This window comes from Apodemus sylvaticus, chromosome 4 (genome assembly GCF_947179515.1).
Source record: "Apodemus sylvaticus chromosome 4, mApoSyl1.1, whole genome shotgun sequence".
Classification (NCBI taxonomy): Eukaryota; Metazoa; Chordata; class Mammalia; order Rodentia; family Muridae; genus Apodemus; species Apodemus sylvaticus.
The window spans coordinates 132,998,912-133,019,553 of NC_067475.1; the positions used below are offsets into that span (position 1 = coordinate 132,998,912).

The 20,642-nt window shown below is 38.0% G+C and overlaps 1 protein-coding gene across 9 annotated transcripts in view; it reads right to left on the bottom strand.

The window, feature by feature from the left end:
• Bltp1 (bridge-like lipid transfer protein family member 1) overlaps nt 1-16,999 on the bottom strand; it is a 204,637-nt gene extending 187,638 nt beyond the window's left edge. For all 9 annotated transcript variants that reach the window (XM_052180612.1, XM_052180617.1, XM_052180611.1 and 6 more), the window contains exons 1-6: nt 16,838-16,999; nt 15,631-15,715; nt 11,422-11,548; nt 6,948-7,064; nt 5,908-5,986; nt 4,013-4,077 (exon numbers count right to left, since the gene is read on the bottom strand). In XM_052180612.1, the coding sequence (XP_052036572.1) occupies nt 4,013-4,077; nt 5,908-5,986; nt 6,948-7,064; nt 11,422-11,518 (358 nt within the window). In that variant the 5' untranslated portion in view covers nt 11,519-11,548; nt 15,631-15,715; nt 16,838-16,999. The remainder of the gene's footprint in view (nt 1-4,012; nt 4,078-5,907; nt 5,987-6,947; nt 7,065-11,421; nt 11,549-15,630; nt 15,716-16,837) is intronic.
• Nucleotides 17,000-20,642: the final 3,643 nt, after the last annotated feature.

The following is a 20,642-nucleotide window of genomic DNA, read 5'->3' on the forward strand; positions in this document are numbered from 1 at the left end:
AGGAACCCAATTCATACTTGAATCACTGTACAAAATAGTAATGGGTCTAAATTTTAAATTAGATTGAACAAAGTTTAGGCAGTATTGATCAGCCTACAGATCATCTTTTCCTTCTAAAAATCACTTTTGAAAAGTATTAAATAGCAAGTTTCTAAAGTTTGTAAAAGCATGTTTTTCCCTATTTTTTTAAAAGAAACATTTAGCTGAGTGCATGTCCTACTTTTTTCTGTGCCCTAGTGTTTCTATTTGTTTTGCCTGCACTGATATTTCAGCCAGAGTTCTAACAGTAAATCACATTTCTAAGCCTGATTGATTGATTGATTGACTGATTGATTGATTGATTGATTGATTTTCATACTTATAACCTGTAGTTCTTCAGGGTTTCTGTCATTATGTTCTATCAATGTCACCAGCCTGCTATAATTCTCTTAAGTACAAGTTTTTGGATATGTCATGTGATGGAGACTCATGGTGTTTTGCTAAGACACACTCACACGGTATTTTGTTAAGACAGATTCGTGTGGTATTTTGCTGAGGCAAGACTCCTGGAGAACACATGATGTTTGGAGAAAGTACAAATAGGACTCAACAGGAAGTGATAGCAAGCTTGCATGCCTAACTTTGCGTTGGTCTAGCATCTTCATCTTTGCTGATCTTTGCTTTGTTGAAAGAGGGACAACAGAAAACTTTTGACATCCTGACATCCTGGCTGGCCCTGGTTGCTCCCTCTGACTCAAGCCTATTCAGGTGAGGCCTGGTGCTTTTTGTTGGATCAGCTGCTGATTTGTGTTTGGTATCCTGACACTACTAAACTGGACTGCTAGTATTCTGACAAATGGAATCACCCTAAGGAACTACTTTTAAATGGGTCCACATCCCCTTATCCTATTTAGCATCTTTTTTCCACATTTTTTCTAATGGTGGGGTGTGTGTGAAGCATTTGAGAACCCTTATTAAAAGTAGGTTTTAAAAATGTAACCTTAAAATTCCCAGTACTCTATATAGCAAAACTCCTTCCTCCATCCTTCATCCCTACCCCAAAACATACATAGAGACAAGTGTCCTAAAAACACATCCACAGAGATAGAGAAACAATGAATAGTATACCTATTAAAGAGACAGATACACAAAGAAGTATACCTCACACAGGTGTACTCATATAGAGACTTAGAAGTATGCAAAGACAAGCACCCACAGGCACATACCCTGGGGTCACACATGCAAGCCTACAACTACTAAAACAATGACAAATGTCTTTCTACAGATATTTAACTATCTATAGCAAAGAACTAATTTTATAACCTAGAGAATATTATATATACCAAATTCTATGGCTAAAAAGCATTAAATATGTCTGTCTGTCTCCCTCCTCCCTCCCTCCCCACCTCTCTCTAGGAAGATCTTGAACAACCAACAAATTTCAATGTGTTAATGGCTAAAATTATTCTAACCAACATCTACAGCAAAAAAAAATTATGAACCTGAACACCACTCTTTTCTTCCAATCAAACAATTCTAATGAAAATCTTGGTCCTACCAAGAGACTGTCTTTATCTCCTTGGAAGTCTGCATAGTTTCCACTGTTTTCAGGCCCATGCTCCAGCCAGACTTCTAAGTTTTCCATCAAGGAATGCAAACCATCTATACTGAATGGATAATTGTCAAAACACATGAATCTGCCCTTAAATCAGCAAGAAAGAACATCTCAGTTATAAAGTCCTTCTAGAGAATGTAAATATAGTCACTATTATAATATTGTTATAAATAATTACATAATTTATGAAATGTTGCCAATGCTATATTCTAGCATATCACTACTCTATGTATTTTCTTCTAACACACTGATCCAAAATCATGAAAAAATAATATACACAGATTGAACAGTGTATTCTGTATTACTATTTCACATCTTTTTTTACTTTTGATAGGTATGATTATAAGCACATTGCTAAGAACACTAACTTCCAAATTAGAGAATTCCCTTAAAAGGTGCTTGGAATATACAAAAAAGTTCACAGCTAACATTAACTCTGTAGTGAAAAATGGAATTCTTTCTCTAAGACCCAATGAAGATAAGAATATCAACCCTCATGTCATTTCAAAATTGTTGCAATTCTTTGTCCAAGTAATAAGCCAAGAGAAATAAATAAGGCACAAAGAGAAAAGGAAGACATCAAACTACTGGCAACACGATCTTCTAGTTAGAAAATCCTCAATATTCTACCAAAAACTCTTAAAACTGAAAAAGTGAACTCACTCAGCAAAGTTACAAGATTAAAAATGATCAACATACACAAATCATTAACATTTCTCCACACTAATATAAGTTTTCAAGAGAACAATCCCAACAATAGTTACCAACAATAAAAATAAAAAGTATTTAAGATTAAATTAACCAAAGGGGTTAAAATCCTAAAAACTTAAAACTGTAAAACATGAAGGAAAAAACTGAATATTAGGAGAAAATATATTTCATATTCATGGGCTAGAATATTGTTAAAATTTTACTAATAAAAGTCATCTACAGAGTCAATGTAATCACCTCAAAATTCCAATTTTTTCATAGCTGTGGTGTTTGAATGAGAATGGCCCCCAGTAGGCTCATGAATCTGAATGCTTGTTTACCAGGGATTAGCACTATTTGAAAGGATTAGGAGGTGAACATTGTTGGAGGAAGTATGTCGCTGGCTTTGATGTTTCAAAAAGTCCACTCCAAGGCCAGAATCCCTGTCTTCTTGCTGCCTGAAGATCTGGATGTAGACCTCTCAGCCCCTTCTCCAGCACTGTGTCTACTGGTGTGCTGCCATACCCCCTGGCATGATGACAATGGACTAAACCTGATACTGTAAGCAAGCCCCAATTAAATGCTTTTCATTTTAAGTGTTGTTGAGGTCACTGAGTCTCTTCACAGCAAGAGAACACTGATAGCAACTAAAGAGAAAATTATCCTAAAGTTCATGTGGAACTATAGAACCCAAATTGCCAAGGAAATCATGAGCACAAAACACAGCTCTAAAAACTCTGACCCCAAATCATAAAAGATAGTTCACATATTCAATGTTAAACTATATACAAAGTAGCTGCCACTAAAACAGCACAATACTGATGCAAAGGAGAAAAATGGACCACAGAACCCAAGAGAACCTCTTTAATAATGGTATAGATAACTATAAATCCATATCAATATCTCATCTCAAAACCATATATAAAAATCAAGTGAAAATAGCTTAAAAGACTTGTGAAGCCCCAGACCATAAAATACCAGGAAAAAAAGAGCAAAATAGCAATAACTAAGTAGCACATTGGCCCATGTACTGATATTCAGGCTTGACTCAAAAACACAGGCAAAAAAGACCAGTGAGATTATGTCAAAATAAAAGTATATTCATAACAAAGGAAATAATTAACAGAAAATACAAACCATTTAGGGACAAATATCTTCAAACCATACAACTAATAAAAAAAGTCCTCTGGTAAAGATGATATACAGAATATATTTAAGGAACTCAAACTACTCCACAAGAAGAAAACAATTACTTAAGAAATGAACAAAAGACTTAATAGTTCTCAAAAGAAGCCATATGAATGCTAATATACAAGTAATTGACACCACTAATCACGTGAGGAGTGGTGACACATACTTACAGTCCAGGTACTAGAGAGGCTGAAACGCAAGGATCTCTTGAGTCCAGGAATTCAAGATCAAGTTGGGTAACATAGCAAGTATGAATAAAGAGAAGCTAAAGAATGTCTTCCGAAGATGAGAGAGGTAGGAAGCCATTTTATTCAGAATATGGTCAGGTCTACATATTCAACAGATGTTAGAAACATAGAGATTGATAACATAACTGAATAAGGTGAAATGAAGAATTAACTTTAGCAACACATAAAATCAGAGCTTTGTAAATGCCAAGTTGTTAAAAACTATAATGTGAAACATTTAAATACTTATAATGGAAACTTCTGATTATATGACTAAATACCTTTTGTACATGTAAAAACGAGAACTTACCATGTTGTTTCTGCTTTGGGTTGTACATTTTCCACCACCGAAAAATGATAAATCCATCCTGAATCCTGAAGGAAGACAGATTATAAAAATAAGAAAACGATTTACCTACTCACTTTTTAAAACCCAGGTCAGCTTCAACTTGTTTTGAAGCCAAAAATGACTTTAAAATTCTCTGAGATCATTCTGTCTCCATTTCCAAATGTTGGGATTAAGGGTGTGCCCCACCACACCCAGATCTGCTCAGCTCCTAATTGTTTCATCACCTCTCCGTTAAAAAAGAAAGACTAATTAATTTCTAAGACTAAGTATTTCTAAATCCAAATTAGAAATACTTATCTAGTTGATAGAAACTGTATAGACTTATCATGTATAACATATATAAATTACTCAACCAACTGTTCTAATTAGATAAAATGTAATGGTAGAATATATTTACAGTAAAATGAAGTTAACAGGAAATTTTTCTATTAAGAGAAACATTTTTAAAGTATTAGTAAAGATTATTATTTTAAAAGGCAAAGCTTTAATTAAAGATGGTCCGAAAACTTTCAAAGATACTCTTTTCATATTTAGAAATAACCTATAACTTCATGCCTTGAAAAAATTCACTTTCACTCTCAGCTTTATAAATATTATTTTTACTTTGATTTAGAAGTAACTATAGACAATCACAGAAGTTATTTCCAAGTTTTATTTTTTTATTATATTCAATACAATATATATTTTATACCAATCATAAAAATAATGGACATATTATTAAATGAACATAAAAAGATAAAGTCTTTTTGTTTGTCTGTTTGGTTTTAAGAGCTTAAAATCTTGGCTCTTACTGTGTTACAAACCCAAAATAAGAACAATTTTTAGACATTAGAGTTCACTGTAATAAGGCTGTACTTCAATGTCCATCACATCACCAAGGGATTTTACCTCCATGGTAGCTAAGAGTTGACAGTTCTGCTGCACCAAGGAATGAATTGTAGGCATACTTATTTGGATATAGATTTCTGCTATGGTCAAAGTTATTTGACTTGAGTGATTGACATCATTCTCAGCCCACAGGGAACAGGTTACATTCATTTAAGAAGTGCTGTGTATATTAAGATGGTCTATCCCTAAAGTCATTCATCAACTGTTTCAGTGAACAATGGTTCTGCTTTATCTCCAAGTTTTAAATGAGGTATAAACAATGCCAAATCATAGTACTTCTCAATTAATCCATCATTTCCCTTCGTCTCAAGTTTTGAAAAAAAAAACATAAAAATAAAGTAAGTTTTTCATCAAAGCTTACTTTTAGAAAACACTTTAATTATGTTATTGTTTTCTATTATATTCAGATTAATTTTATATTCTCACAGCAAAATTATAGTTGCTAACACATGCTCAATACTTGTATGTGTTTACCTTGAATAAGGAGCTAATTATAAGAACTATCAATATTCCTAATATTTATTTCATGCAACAACCATTAAAATGGTCAGGTAACTCAATGGTTTGATTTTTCAGCTACAAATCAAATGGCATTATTAATTTCTATAAACTGCTAGCTAAGAAACTTTTTGATAGCTGTGCGGTGGTGGCGCACGCCTGAAATCCCAGCACTTGGGAGGCAGAGGCAGATGGATTTCTGAGTTCGAGGCCAGCCTGGTCTACAGAGTGAGTTCCAGGACAACCAGGGCTACACAGAGAAAGCCTGTCTTGAAAACAAAAGAAAGAAAGAAAGAAACTTTTTGCTAGTCTAAATTAACTAAACTAAATTAACCCACGGCTAAAAATAATTTTTAAATGTTAATGAAAAAAGCACCATTAGATTTATGGCTTATTTGAATACATGTCATATTAAATAAAATAATTTTTTTATTTCACATTTGTTTGGGTCTCTTTGCACTTTTCATTACCTAATAGACATGTCTTCTGTAATGTAATATATTTCACGAACCATGACTTTTCCAGAAAGAACAGAGAAAGAGAATGAACCTGTTACAGAAAAAAACAATAATTACCTAAAACAATTCTTTTAATGCATGGTAGAGGATTAACTCAGATGAATTTAGCCTTTAATAGATAATTTTTTTACCATTTTCTTCTCCACATACTTGAAATTCTTATAAATTGCTCATCTTTCTTTCTCCATTGAAAACAAAAAGATCAAACCACTATGGACTGAACTATTAAATAACCATAATATGTAACCGCTTCATGAGTAAATCATTTAATTATAAACAGCTACTACACATGCCCAAACAGTATCTAATTCATCACCTTTCTCCATTAACCTGTCGCATCAGTCATTTTCCCTAATTAATAGAAGATCATTTATATTTCAGAGAAGATTTTCCTGTGTTCATTAAGAAGCATTTGAATATGGGGACTGCTGGAAGGGCTCTATCCAGCCACCCCACTGCCCATCCTGCCAAATAACCATTAGGATTCCCAAGGAACCTGGCTTCCTAATGCAAATTCCCACCCACTTGCAAGTTTTCCCTTGAAAGTAAGAAACTGACTACAACTGGCCACAAAATGTAATCTACAAAATTATACCAACTTACAGATGTTTAAGGTATCAACCTTGTAAAATGGGGGGAAAGCCTATACTGAACAGTCAAAAATCAAGGCAGATTCTAAGAAAACTTTGATTTAGGTATTTTAAGTTTCTCAAATATTTTTAATAAGTACATTTTATTAAAAAGTAAAATAAGGAGCAAATTACTTTAAGAGCAAAGTTACTATAGAAACATTTTAAGCTGTAAGAATAGGGTAAAACTAACCAAATGGCAGCTCATTTCTATCTAAGGAATGTTACAGGAAAGGCCAAATAGATTGATTACTTCAAACACATAAACAGTAATGTTCTAAAGCTACTATTTGTTTAAAAACTATAAATTTATAATATATTACTTTATAATTACATGGAAGAAATAGTGTTATATGCACTTACCAATATGGATATAGCCATGTTTATACAATCTGTTAAGAACCAGTGTTAAAATAAGACCAACATTCCGAGAATTGTAGTATGTGAGATAAATAATCCATCCACAGGACAAAATGGTAGCTGTTGAGAGGGAAAACAAGTCAGCCAAAACAAAGTTTACTACCATATAGTAATCTGTACTTTGACAATACCTGCAATCTTAAAATCATGGATTGCTTCTTTCTTTTATAACTTTGTTGTTCCTAGTCACTTGCTAAACAAAAAATAATAATTAAAAATGTTAAAATGTAGGTTCTAATCAGATTAAAGTAGAATGTTTCAAGAACTTGTAGGCATTGCAACATGCCTCCACCTTCATTTTTGGTTAAGAAAACTAAAATAAGGAGTTATTCTGACAGTGTTTGCCTTTATGTATAAAGTGGTGCTTCACCCTTAAGGCCTTCCACATTCTTTCTCTGTTCTGCATACTGTTTACTCCCTCTTCCCTGCCGTGAATCCCAAGTTGATCCTGCATGTTCTGTTCACACTGTCTTACTATTTCACCTTGATTATTATCTGAATATTCTAATTCATCTATCATGTCTTTAAGCCCTGGAATTCACTTTTCATTTGATCTATTTATTATATTGGTGAGACTTTCTCTAAGTTTTTTTTATTTTTAATTTATTGGCATTTTCAATTCCAAATTTTCAAACTGATTTATTTTTAGCACTTCTAATGTCTCTATTGAACGCCACTTTATCTCTATATTGACATCTTTATTTCATTCAATTGTTTATGTTCTTTGAATTTGTTCAATTTATTCATGTCCTCTCCTTTCACTGAACATTATTATTTTTTTTTGACTTGAGATTTCATCTAATTTGCTCTCATTGGAGTCTCTTACTGTCTAATTAGGAATTTTCAAATGCATAGTACGACCTTGCTTTTTTAATGTTTCTAGCTGGTCTGTGTTGGGATATAGTCATGAGATTAGGTCATTTTGAATGACCCACATTTTTTTCAATGCAAATATGGGCACTGTTCAAGTGGAACTAAGCTGTAATATGTTTAAGGTGTCATTTCCCCATTGGACTTGCCTCAACTCTGAGAACAAGCCACTAGTGACTGCAAGGCAATCTATTATGAAAACAGAATAATCTTTAATTAACAGTTGCCTAATCCTAATAATTTTGAATGAGAACAAAACACAGTGCACAACAAGGTAGTAGTTACTAACAGTGATGGAAAAAGCAAAGTGATTTGTATTCGAGCAACAGACAGAAAGCAAACAGAAGGATGTAACAGTAAGGGTAAAAGGAAGAGATAAGGCAGCTCCGTCTAATGGCAAAATGAAGGAAGATGAAAAGAAATGTAGTCAAACAACTTAAAAGCACCTCAGTGCTTGGAAGACTGACACAGGAAGACTCACAAATCCATGTCAATCTGCGTTCTTAAGGAAAGCAAAAATTAAGAGGGAGAAAGAGAACAGGGCTGAACAAACTGGCCCATTAAATTGAATTAGATGTTATATAAGAGAAATATAATCAAGGAAACAGAAATAGGTTGGGTACAAAGTCTGATTGCGGTTTCTTACATGGGCCTGGTGACCTGATCTTCCTTTGGGGCGTGTCTCAAGGTACCCAGAGCACAATGCCACCTCCCTCTCCGCACAGTCCCCAAGACTTGTTTTCCAATTTTTTTTGTCAAAGCTACTGTTTTTCTTCCATCCATGGCTTACTGGGTCACTGCATTCCAACCATACCCAGTTTATTCCCCAAAGATTCTGACAGAATCTCCATTCCTCTAAGTAATGCACTGCCCTGCCCAGCCGAAGTCTGCTGCAAGGAGCCAGTAAGGAACAAATGGCTCAGCCCAAGGGACAGGTAATCAGCTTAAGAGCTGTTGCCACAACAATCAAGTCATTCCTGTTTAAACCTCAGCCATGCCTCTTAGTGATTTTTTTTTATTTAGAAAAAAATCATTGTTAAAAAATAATGAATCAACAATCTCTCCCTTTAGGCAAGTAGAGCCAGGTACTTAAGCTTAGCTGGTACAGTGCTTGCATGAGGCACTGAGCTTGGGTCTCCAGTACCCCACAGAAGCCAGGCCTGGCACCATGCAACTGTCAAACAGGCCTGGGGCCTACAAACGGCAGGATCCCCAGAGTTCACTGCTTAACAAGCCTAGTGGAAGCAATGACTCCAAGTTTGTTGAAAGACCCTGTCTTGATATAAGGTAGAGAGAGACTGAGGAAAGCACCTGATGTCAACCCTAGTCTCCAGAAAACACACACACACACACACACACACACATACACACGCATATGCACATACAAAATAAAAAGTAGTGAAAACACAGGAATTTTTGTCAAAAGGAACATTAAATAGGCTGCCTTATCCTAAATATCTATAGTAACTAATGACAATAATCCACTTTTGAAAAATGTCACTGATTATGATAGAGCAAATGATAGTCTAGTTATGAATGGTCATCTACAAGATTTATAATATTAAGACATCTTATTCATGAACATATGAAAGGAAAAACACAAAAAGTATTGTTTTGATGAATTGTCCTTTGCTTTTAAATGTATAAGTCTTTCTAAGAAAGGAGAAAGTAATGTGTAGGTTAAGATGTAACCTAACAAACACCGCAGTAAAATCTTAACTTTGTTCAAAATTTTGTTGCAGAGTTTTCAGAACAGTAAGCAAGTCCTAACAGAACACCATATTTCTTAAACTGGCAGTAGCCACACCTGCTCTGTCAACTTTGATACATAAGTACTACAATTTCACCACAAAAACTGTTTTTAGAAAAATTCTCTTTTTTATTGCTACTGTTTGTTTTCTTTCCAAAAAAATAAATAAATAAAAAGGAATTTATATAGAACAGGAAAAAATTCAGGAGCTGTACATGACAGGAAAGAAATCTGAAATAAGGAAAAATTCTGCAACTTAATTAAACTCAAGCCATTTCCAATGAAATGTGTATTTCACACTACCCTTTGAGTTCTATTTCATACTAATATTCAGTATGGGTAGGAAATGGAGGAAGCCTGAGAGACTGAAGTCCTGGGTAAATGTGTACTGGTAACATGAGCACAGTCATGTTGGGGACTTTATGTCTCAGCCCCACGGGAGTGGCAAAGTCTTGCCCAGGTAATGCTCGGGTGAATGTAAAGCTTCCCTCAGGGGTGAGAGCACACATAACTAAGGAGCTACAGCTTCCCCTCCTCAGGACAGTCACAGCCTGAGACTGCTCTAAAGAGACCTCTCACTGAGACTAGCCAGGCCCTCCCCCGTGCTGTCCTCAATAAATACACTGAGGCAGTAGGTGCCACTTCATCAGACTGTGTCAACTGACTCCTCCTTCTGTGTGTGTGTCTTCATTTCCCCACCTTACCCCATCAGGATTCTAGGACCCAAGAGTGCAGGGTACTGCAAGTACTCATTTTAATTTTTGGCTTTCATTAATAATTTACAGTAGTTTTGTCAAATAGAAAATACAGAACTCAAAGTCTAAACTGTAATTCAATCCTACCTACAAATTATGAACATCACTATGCCTTCAGTATATGGATCACATCTACCCATACTCCTGCCTTATAGCATATGACATCAAGTCATGAAAAGAGGCAAAACACTTAGGCAAACAGCTATGTAATCCATGGGCCTTATTTAAGGTCCATGGACCACAGTGGTCCAACATATTAAAATGGAAAAACTTAAGACCTATCTTCATAAAACTGCTTTGTGTGCTGAAACAACACATGCAAACTTCCTATTCATTCAGTACAGTAAATATGTGCAAGAGTATCAGTAAGTCTCCTTTCCCTTTCTACCCTTCCTGCTTTCCTTTCTCCCCTTTGAGTTTCTGACCAACTTAAACAGCATGACTTCATGTCAATTTGTGTGCAGGAACAGCCCCTTTTCACTAGTATTAGTTTTCTACCTTTCCTCCTGCATAATCAGTTTTGGCCATTCAGTCATTCATTTCCTCCCTCCTCTTCCCATCTCTAATATTTAATTATGCACTGTTTGAACTATGTATATACCTAGAAAACTTCTAGACCATAAGACAAAAAAGATATAAATAGCATAAACCACTGCCATTTTTCCCCAACTGAGAAACAAAGAAATGAAAATAAAGTATTAAAATATGTTGTTTCACCATAAAATGTTTACCATGGGCATTTACAACATTTATAATAGAAATGTTTGTGTATGTGTTGGAGTAGGGATAGGGAAGGTAATTTAAAACAGGCAAAATAAGCTAAACACAACCAATGTTTCTTCCCTATCCCCCTTAAGACAAATAACTAGGAAGCCTAAGGGGGGAAAATACAGAGCAGTTTCCAGAGCATTAGTCAAAGAACATACATAAAATCTCCTTTCCTAAAGATAAATGGATGCTACTATAGCAATCCAGGTTCAGTCAGCCACTGCCTAAAACCTGGCAGTTGTCAATACATGCAGAAAACACATAATTTACTTACCAACAAGAAGCCAAACAACATTAGAATTGTGTTCTGTAAGAAAATCTTCTAATTGAGTGATACTGGGGACAATGCTGTCATTCTTCCTTTGATCCATTACTGATGTTTTTCCAGAACATCTGAAGGCCTAAAGGAGATTAACAAACTTGAAATCAAATATTCATAAAACTGTAACAAAAATCTTGTAAGGGGATAAAAGGTGAATTTACAAGGCTTGTTAAATTGCCTTCTATATCTTTCACTGGGAATGCAAGTAAACAACAAAGGAAATGTGTACATATTTCTATCTAAATATAATATATATTGAAAGAGAGAGAGGGAGAGAGAGAGAGCGCGCGCACAGGTAAGCAGGTAAGTCTGGAGAAAAAAAATGACAGTAAATCTTTTCAAAGAATGATAAAGATAATATTTTCACATATGACTTGTCAACTTTCTAAATATATTTTGATTATTCACCATGACTCTCACTTTGAGGATCACAACAAATCATAATTTTCCAAGTGTGTAGTGTGTGTGTGTGTGTGTGTGTGTGTGTGAAATATCAGCATAGCATAAAGAAGTAAACATCTCTTAAAGTAAAATGGGGGTATAGAACAACAGACAGTTCTGTGAAACAGCAGAAAAGCTAGAGAAAACAGGGAAAAGGGTTTTTACATTTTTTCCCACTGTTTACAAACTGAGTAAGACATGTTCTTATATTTCTTATATAATCTTACTTCTTCAGGTAACTAAGCCTAGAGGAGCCTGAATTTAAGGCCAGTTAAATGCATCTCAAAAAAAATGATACAAATAAATATCCACATATTTTATAATAAATTATATGTGATAAAATGGCATGTATCTATTTATGCTAATTTTTGTCATCTTAGAGATATCAAATGATTATATACTCAAGAAGATAGGGTCTACTACTGACATTAACTGAAAGATATATTCTGGCATTCAAATCTCCACATAAAAGATACTTTGTTTCTAATCAAACCCAAGAAGCAGTGACCCATGCACAAAAGAACATAGACTCCTCATTCAATCAACATCACCACTATCTTCCACTATAACAACTCATTATTCTTATCAAAGGAATAAAGGAAAAGGGTGTTGAGACTGGAAAGGCATAAATTTACATGATCAGTATCTACCAGCATTCACAATAGAAGATCAACACAAAACATCTAAGAAAAATCATCAGACAAAAATCCAATGTTTAAAACACATCTTGAGCTAGTAAAGACTTTTGTGATATCTTGAATGAGAATGACCTCCATGGGCCATATGTTTAACTACTTGGTCTCCAGCTGGTGAAGTTGTTTGGGAAAGCCTTGGGAGGTGTGGCTTTATTGGAGGGGGTGTGTCACTAGGGAAGGGCTTGTGGTTTCAAAACACCCTTATCATTGCCAGTGTGCTCCTTTCTTCCTCCTGCTTGTGGGTCTGTGAACTCAGCTGCTGCTCCAGCCATTTGTTCTCATTTGCTCTGTCATCCTACTAACCACTCAAACTAACTGTCTGGATCTATAAGCCAAATTGAGTTCTTCCTTTTATAAGTTGCCTTGGTCATGATGTCTTTATTACAGCAATAGAAAACAAACAAACAAACAAACAAAAAACTAATATAGCAGCTGCTATAAGGAAATGGGCTATTGCTGTGACAGGCCTGACCATGCCGTTTTTGTTGTTGTTTTTGTTTAGGGGAAATGTGGAAGACTTGAGGACTCTGGATGAGAAAAGCACTTGAGTACTAGAAGCAAAGCTTAAGCTCCTACTTCGTGGAGGAACATGAAAAGACAGCAGACATACTGAGAGCATGTGGACTATGGAGGCCCAGCTCAAGAGGGTTTAGAGGGGAAAAATATTAGCAACTCATCTCAGACTACTCTGATGGGATTTTGGCAAATAAATAAATAAGTAAATAAATAAAGTGGCTGACTTTAAACCTCATCCTAAAACTCTGCCTGAGGCTAGGTTGAAAAGTAATAGACTAATTTCTTTGACAGTGAAGATTTCAAGACAGCCTAATATTGACTCTGTCACATAGTTATTAGTAACCACTCTTATGTAAATCTACAATGAAAAAGAGCAAGTAGGGCAAATGGAAACACAAAATGAACAACTTGAAGAAAAAAAGTGGAGCAGGAAATGTTGGAACCAAGGCTTGTTCTGAAAGAGATAAGGAGATCAAGCCTGGGATAAAAGGAGGTACACTAAGTAAGACCTCAGTTAACGAAGCCTCCAAGCTGTGAAAAGAAAAAGCCGAAGAAATTTAAAGGCAACAACAAATTAAAGCCACAGTAAATGTGAGGCCAGGCTCCATCCCAAATGAGCAGCAGAATGTGGAGTCATGAAGAATAAAAGAGTAAAGGGGGGTGGGGAGGGGGCTGGAGAGATGGCTTAGTGGTTAAGAGCACTGACTGCTCTTCCAGAAGTCCTGAGTTCAATTCCCAGGAACTACATGGTGGCTCACAAGCATATGATGACCTCTTCTGGTGTGTCTGAAGACAGCTACAGTGTACTCACATAAATAAATAAATTTAAAAAAAAAAACAAAAACAAAAAACAAAAAGAGTAAAGGGATTACAGGAATAGGTATCTGACAGAGAAATCCCTTCATGGAGACCCTAAGAGACCATTGTCTGAAGCTCTGTAAATTAAGCCAGGATTGTATAGGAGATCTCAAGATTTTAGAGGTGCCAGAGCCATAGGATATCTGCCAGAGAGACTTGAATAGAGGAAAAGGAATCAGCCCAGGAATGAGTGTGCTGCAGGCAGGAAAGCCGAATGGAAAGAGAGCCATCTAAGCCCTTTGACATCAGGCATGGAGCTCAGGATTGGGGGCTTTCCCTGTTGGGTTTCAATCTTTCTTCTGGGCTGGTATTTCCTTACTATAGCCTATTCTTCCCCCCTTAAAATTGGAATCCATATTCTAAGCCACTGTATATTGAAAATATTTAATTTGCTTTTTGATTTTACACAGGCTTAAAATTGAGAGATTGTTTTGAGTCCCAGAAAAGACTTAAAACTTTAGGTTTTTAAACAGTTTGAGACCAAAAGGTATTTTTGAATTGGACTAGATGTGTTATGCATTATGATATAGCCACAAGCTGATGAGGCCAGGGAGTGAAATGTGGTAGTTTGAATACTCGGTCCCAGTTGGTGAAACTGTTTGGCAAGGCTCAAGAGGTGTAGCCTTGGAACAGGTGTGTCAATGGAGGCAGGCCTTAAGATTTCACAAACAGTGCCATTCCTAGTATGCATTCTGCCTCCTGATTATGGATCAAGATGGAAGCTCTTGGCTGTGCTCTAGCCGTCTGTCACCATGCCTTTGCTCTATCATCAAACTCTAACCTTCTAGGACCATAAGTCAAATTAAACTGTCCTTTATGTTGCCTTGGCCATGGTGTCTTATCACAGCACTAAAAAGGAAACTAACACAGCCTTTAATAGGAACAGCATAATCTGGCATAAGGCAATGGATCAAGGCAACAGAGCATCCACAGAAACTGTGGCTACACAGCTCAGCCACCTCTAACTGTATACCAACAGCTTCAACAAGAGAAGCTGGAAGCTAATATGAGAACCTCCTGAATAATCTTCATACAGCAAATAATTCAAGAGAAACACAGGTGCTTCATTTCTCTTCTACTAGTTCATTCTTTACCAGAATCTCAATCTTTCCCAGAGGCTTAAAATGATGTCTGCTCTATAGTACTCTATAAATATCTATTAAATGAATTAAATTCCTTTTATCCATGTCTTTTACTATTCTCTATAGAACCCATAATTTAAAAAAAGAAAACACTTCAAGTTAGGTAATTGTTTCAAGCCTATACCAAGACGCTGAGGCAGGAGAATCTCTAGCTCCAGGCAAGCCTTGGCTGCAGAGATCTACAATGACAAGCACATACAGAGAGACATATAAATGTTCTTTTTCAAGCCTTTTGTAAACATGAGCAGATAACAAAGTAAGCAAAAGACAAGCACGCTGGCACTTGAGATGATGCCCCGGGTTTTCTTCTGCCAATGTGAAAGTTATGCACTGGAGTTAATGATCAATCAGCTTATCAACAGTGCAAAATGCAGGTGGAAGGATTTTCAGGTCATGGATGGACCGAATCACAAAGGAAGCATAATGTTAACTTTTTTCTATCTGGGCTTTCATGAGAAATTAGTTGTTTTTTTTTTTTTTTTTTTTAAATCTTAGACAAAAATACTTACCCAAGATTTTTTTGTTTTTTAATTTTCAATGTTGTTAATCTTTCCTCTTCTGAAGGTCCTTCTGCAGCACTTCATCTTAACAAGTCTGAAAAGAGCAGGGTTATCAACCAATTAGAAAAGGTATCCTAACTTTGTTGGTAAAGTAACCTTCTCAAATTAAATTATTTAAACACACCAGGAAACTCTTCAGTATTGGTCCAATATTACATTCCCTTGTAACAAGAACTCTTAGACCTCAAATGAGATTAAAATAATTTCAAACCCATTTTATATATAAAAGGAACATAGGCATCAATGAGGTAGGAGTCAGGATGCTAATGGTGAAGTTCTACCTGTAAGGCACACTTAAAAGTGCAGCCTTGAATGAGTTTTCCTCCTGACACGGAGTCTTTGCTGGAAAGAAGTGTACCTTCATTTCCTTTCTACTCTGGGCACCTGGCATATTTTACCACAGGGCTGCCTTGTAAAACTTTTAAGGCATTTGGGCAGTGGGGTGCCATGTTGACCATAAAGTGAGAAAGCCAGGTTTGAAGCAGTTCTGTTCCAAAGTTCTCAGCTACCAAGTGGGGAAAAGACTTCACCCAATAGTACTGTCATAAACTGTATGAGCGCATATTAAAATAGCACATAGCCGTCATCGTTAAGTCAAATATTCTGATTAATTCAGCCACTTTTATACTTGTCAGACTAAATCTGCGTCATTGCCATACATGGGATGAAAGCAGCAACACGAAACCACCTGAAACCTACTTTCTCAGTTCCAGAACCCAGGACTGCTCAGAGGAAATTTACAAGAATTCGTTCCCTTTACCAGACATCGCACTGTCAACTCCAGAGCCAGTGGGGCGAGGAAGGGAGACAACTAATAGTCCCGGATGGAAGATAACCGTTGTGGACTTTCCTCTGGCGGGAGAGGTGTCCACTCAGGTGTGCCCTACCGGACGAGGGCCGGGCCATCCCGGGGCGCTCGGCCCTGCCCACCCCGCCAGGTCCGCGCGCCCGCCTGCCCGCCCGCCCGCCCGCCCTCCCGCAGCCCCGGCTCCCGGCTGTCAGGGCCTGCTAGGCCTCCACCTTAACCTCCGACCTCCGATCCCAGGCCCGCGCCGCAGCCGCGACCCCGCAAACCTTCCAGGCTCACCCGGAAAGGCGCTGCCCACCTCCCCACCTCCCAGCCCTCACCGCGCGCAGCCTCTCGAGCTCCTCTCACCTGACAGCACGGCAGCCCCAAGTCGGGACCTCCGCTGATGCCTACACCCTCAGCCTGCGGCAGGTCCAGCGCGGCCGGCCGCCTCGGACACCCATGGGGCGGAGGAGCAGAGCCGAGGCAGGAGCGGAGGCCGGCGGCACTGCAGCTGCGTCAACCGGCAGCGTGCAACGTCAGGGCGCCAGCGCCTCAGGGTACGCCGCTCTGGCCCCGCCCAAGAACCGAGTTGGCCCCGCCCCTCACCGGCACCGGGCCGGAACAGAGAAGCGGCGCGGGGGGGAGGGCTGTGGGCGGGGCCTAGGCGAGGGGCGGGGCCTGGGCCTTAAAAAGCCCTGGGCAGAGGGACAGGGTTTAGGCCATTAGGGATGAGACCTAGATCTAGGTAGGGGCAAGACCTGAGCTTCAGGATCAAACTAAAGACTAAACTTGGAACCCATGCCTAGAGGCGAATCCGGCTTTACAAGAGAAAAGGCCTGAACGGATGGGCGGAGCCGTGTTCACCGGGCATAGCCTAGCCGAGTCTGAGAAACAAAGGTCACTATTGATTTGAAAACTATCTCGTTCTAGATTCCAATTGGGGAGGTAATGTATAATGTATGATTATAGACAGTATAATCAACATAGAAAAAGGAAGTCAGGAAAAGAAGAGTCCGGTAGCAATGACATACATCTCCAGAAGATGGATTTGATGTGTGAAACACTGACATAGGAAATCAATCAAATACTTTATTATTCTATAAATGAACATGGTCTGTGCTCACCACTCTGAGAACCATTTAGCAAGCGAGCCGTGGCTAACAACTTTCTAAATTAAATGTTTAGGGTAGATACTTGACCTGTGTGTTTCTTATGCACAAATTGTGTAAAGCAAAGCATTCCACAGTCTTGACGGTGTGTAAGATTTCAGATTGCTTAGAGCAGAGTGGAACGTGCTTATAAGACAACTAGAAATGGAAACAGCAAGATCGAACTATTGAGCAGGATGTATGTACTCCCTTACCTTCCCTAAGTTCTATGAAGAATATTCTTATCCTCCTTTTCTTCCAATTCGCAAATTGAAAGCCTAAGGCTCAAGGAGTTGACGTACTTACTTTGTCAGTGTAGAGAGTTAGGATTTGAACCCCAACACCATAGCTTCCAGTTCATTCTCTACACTACCTGTCAATATCTAAGCCTCTGGTTCTAAGAGTTCAGGTCACTCAACATTTCCACATGGGATGGGAACATCCACTTTTAAACAGATGTGAAGCCAGATATAAGACTAATAAAAGAAGGAAGGAAGGAAGAGAGAGAGAGAGAGAGAGAGTCTTAGCACTAGTTCTTTGAACTAGAATTGACTGAGATGTGAACTAGAATTGACTGATTCAGTTTCCCCAAAACAAAACTAAACTGAAACTACATTTCTCCAGAGGTAAGAGGAAGATCTTAGGACAGCAGGAAGAGAGGCATAAGTCCCTGCAGACTTACTCTACAATGATTGAGAAACTGGAGAATCTGGACACTTCCATGTCTCCTTTCTTCTTAGCCCCATGACTAAGAACCACTCTGAGCTACAGGTGTAAACGAGATGACATCATCAAGATGGATTATTCATTGCAGAGCCTTTGTGTTGGAAAGGCCTCCAACCCAGTGAAGATGATTAGACCCAGAGTTCATGTGGCTCACAAAATTTACATAGCAACACTCCCTGGCTCCAGAACCTTCCCCCTATTTTGGCTTTTCGCCAGCTTGTGAAAAATGCCAATGGTGTCATAAATAAATAAAAATAAAAATAAAAAATAAAACCTGCCTCCAGCAAATATAATTTGAACTTCTCTAGCTGAACATAGCTAATGCATGCATAGCTTCCCAGCACATTGGAGGCTAACACAGGAGAATCCTGGATTTGAGACCAATGAAGAAAATTCTGGGCCAGCCTGAGCTACATCAAAATACCATACCTCAAAAAGTGAAAAACAATGAAAAGAATTTCACGACAAAAGCCAATTAATGATGTTCGGTGTTATAAGTTTTTACTTTGAAATCACAGCCGGTTCACAGGTACAAAATGGTCTTTTTCACTCCCTCTGATGGTTCTGTCTTATATGTGTATAGTACAATATGAAAACATTTTACACTGGTATAATACATGTGCGGCTCTATGCTACTTTGTCACATCTAAATTCATGTTACTATTACTGAACATCACACAGAGATTTCCTTCCTGCTGTTCTTTATGGCCATTTTCCACCCTTCTCCAGGGCTGTCTCTAATCCCTGGTATTCTTGATAGTTTTAGTTTAACTTGACACAAGCTAAAGTCATCTGAGAGGAGGAAACCTTAATTATAAAAATGCCTACATAAAATCTGGTTGTAGGTAAGTCTATAGGACATTTTCTTAATAGTGATTGATGGGAGAGGGCCCAATCCTTGTGTTATCCCTGAGCAGATGGTCCTGGGTTCTTTAAAAAAGCAGGCTGAACACACCTTGGGAAGCAATCCAGTAAGCAGCACTCCTCCATGGCCTCTGTATCAGCTCCTGCCTCCAGATTACTGCCCTGCCTGAGTTCCTGTCCACTGCTTTTGGTGTTGTTTGATGAAACTGTGAGTGAAATAAACCCATTCCTCCCCAGTTATTTTTGGTCATGGTGTTTCATTACAGCAAGAGAAACCCTAAGACACCTGGCAACCACTATCTGGGTCCTTGTGGCTATGCAGAAAAATTTGAACACCAACATGTCCATCAAAAAGGAAAAGAGCAAGATCATAAGTATACTCAGTACTTACAACCTTCGAGCTTTCAATTTATAGCCGACCACTGATTGGAAGATGAAGTACGTTTCAACACTATCAACCTTACAGGGAAGACTTTCACATGGTTGGCCTCCCTGGAGACAAATCCAAGTGCTGAGTGCTCACAAGCCAGGATGAGGACGCCCTGGGCCCTGTCAGCTTCACATAAACTTTGGTGAGAAACTGAATAGCACAGATCATAAAGATGCCACCAGAAATGTTTTGTTCTGCCTCAGGAAGCTGAGGCAGGAGGATTGTCCAGAGATCAAGGTCAGAATGGGCTACAGAGTGAATTTCAGATGAGCTTGTGATGAGATCCTGTGATGACAGATGAGATCCTGTCCCAGCACTCCACCCAAAGAAGCAAATGGCACCATGCCAGAGTGGGACAGATTAATATTAAGTACTCACGAAAAGGCCACACGGTAATCTGCCAGTTCGTGGACTATATATGTTGTTTTTAAAGAAAGGAAGAGAAGAGAGAATAGGGAAGAGATGAGGGGTGGGAATGTTACACCTAATAAAGCTTGACATGATCTGTGAAAATATATACAAGCTATCTGAATATGTATTTCTCAGGAAGTCTACAAAAAGTAATAAGCACATGAAAAGATACTCAAAATCCTTCATCGACAGGGAAATAGAAACCAATATGTCGATCAAATGTCTCTTCATACCCACTCTAATGGCCACAAGGAAAAGAACAAGGTGGGGATAGTGGCACAGGCCTGAAAACCCAACGAGCCTGAAGCAAGGGTGTTATTTGCTTGGCCTGGACAACAAGACCAAATTTCTAGAAACAATAAATCCTAAGTTTAAATATTTATGAAAAAGTATGTGTTGGAGAAGATATGGAGAAACTGGAACCTTCTCACATTGCTGATGAGATTGCAAAGCCGCGCAGCCACACGGCTACATAGAAACCCGGCTATAGAAAACAGTTTGACACTTCTCCTGAATGATAGGCATAGAGTTGACCAGGAGTCACCCAGCAACCCCTCTCTTCAGGGTAAGTCCAAGAGAGCACAGAACATAT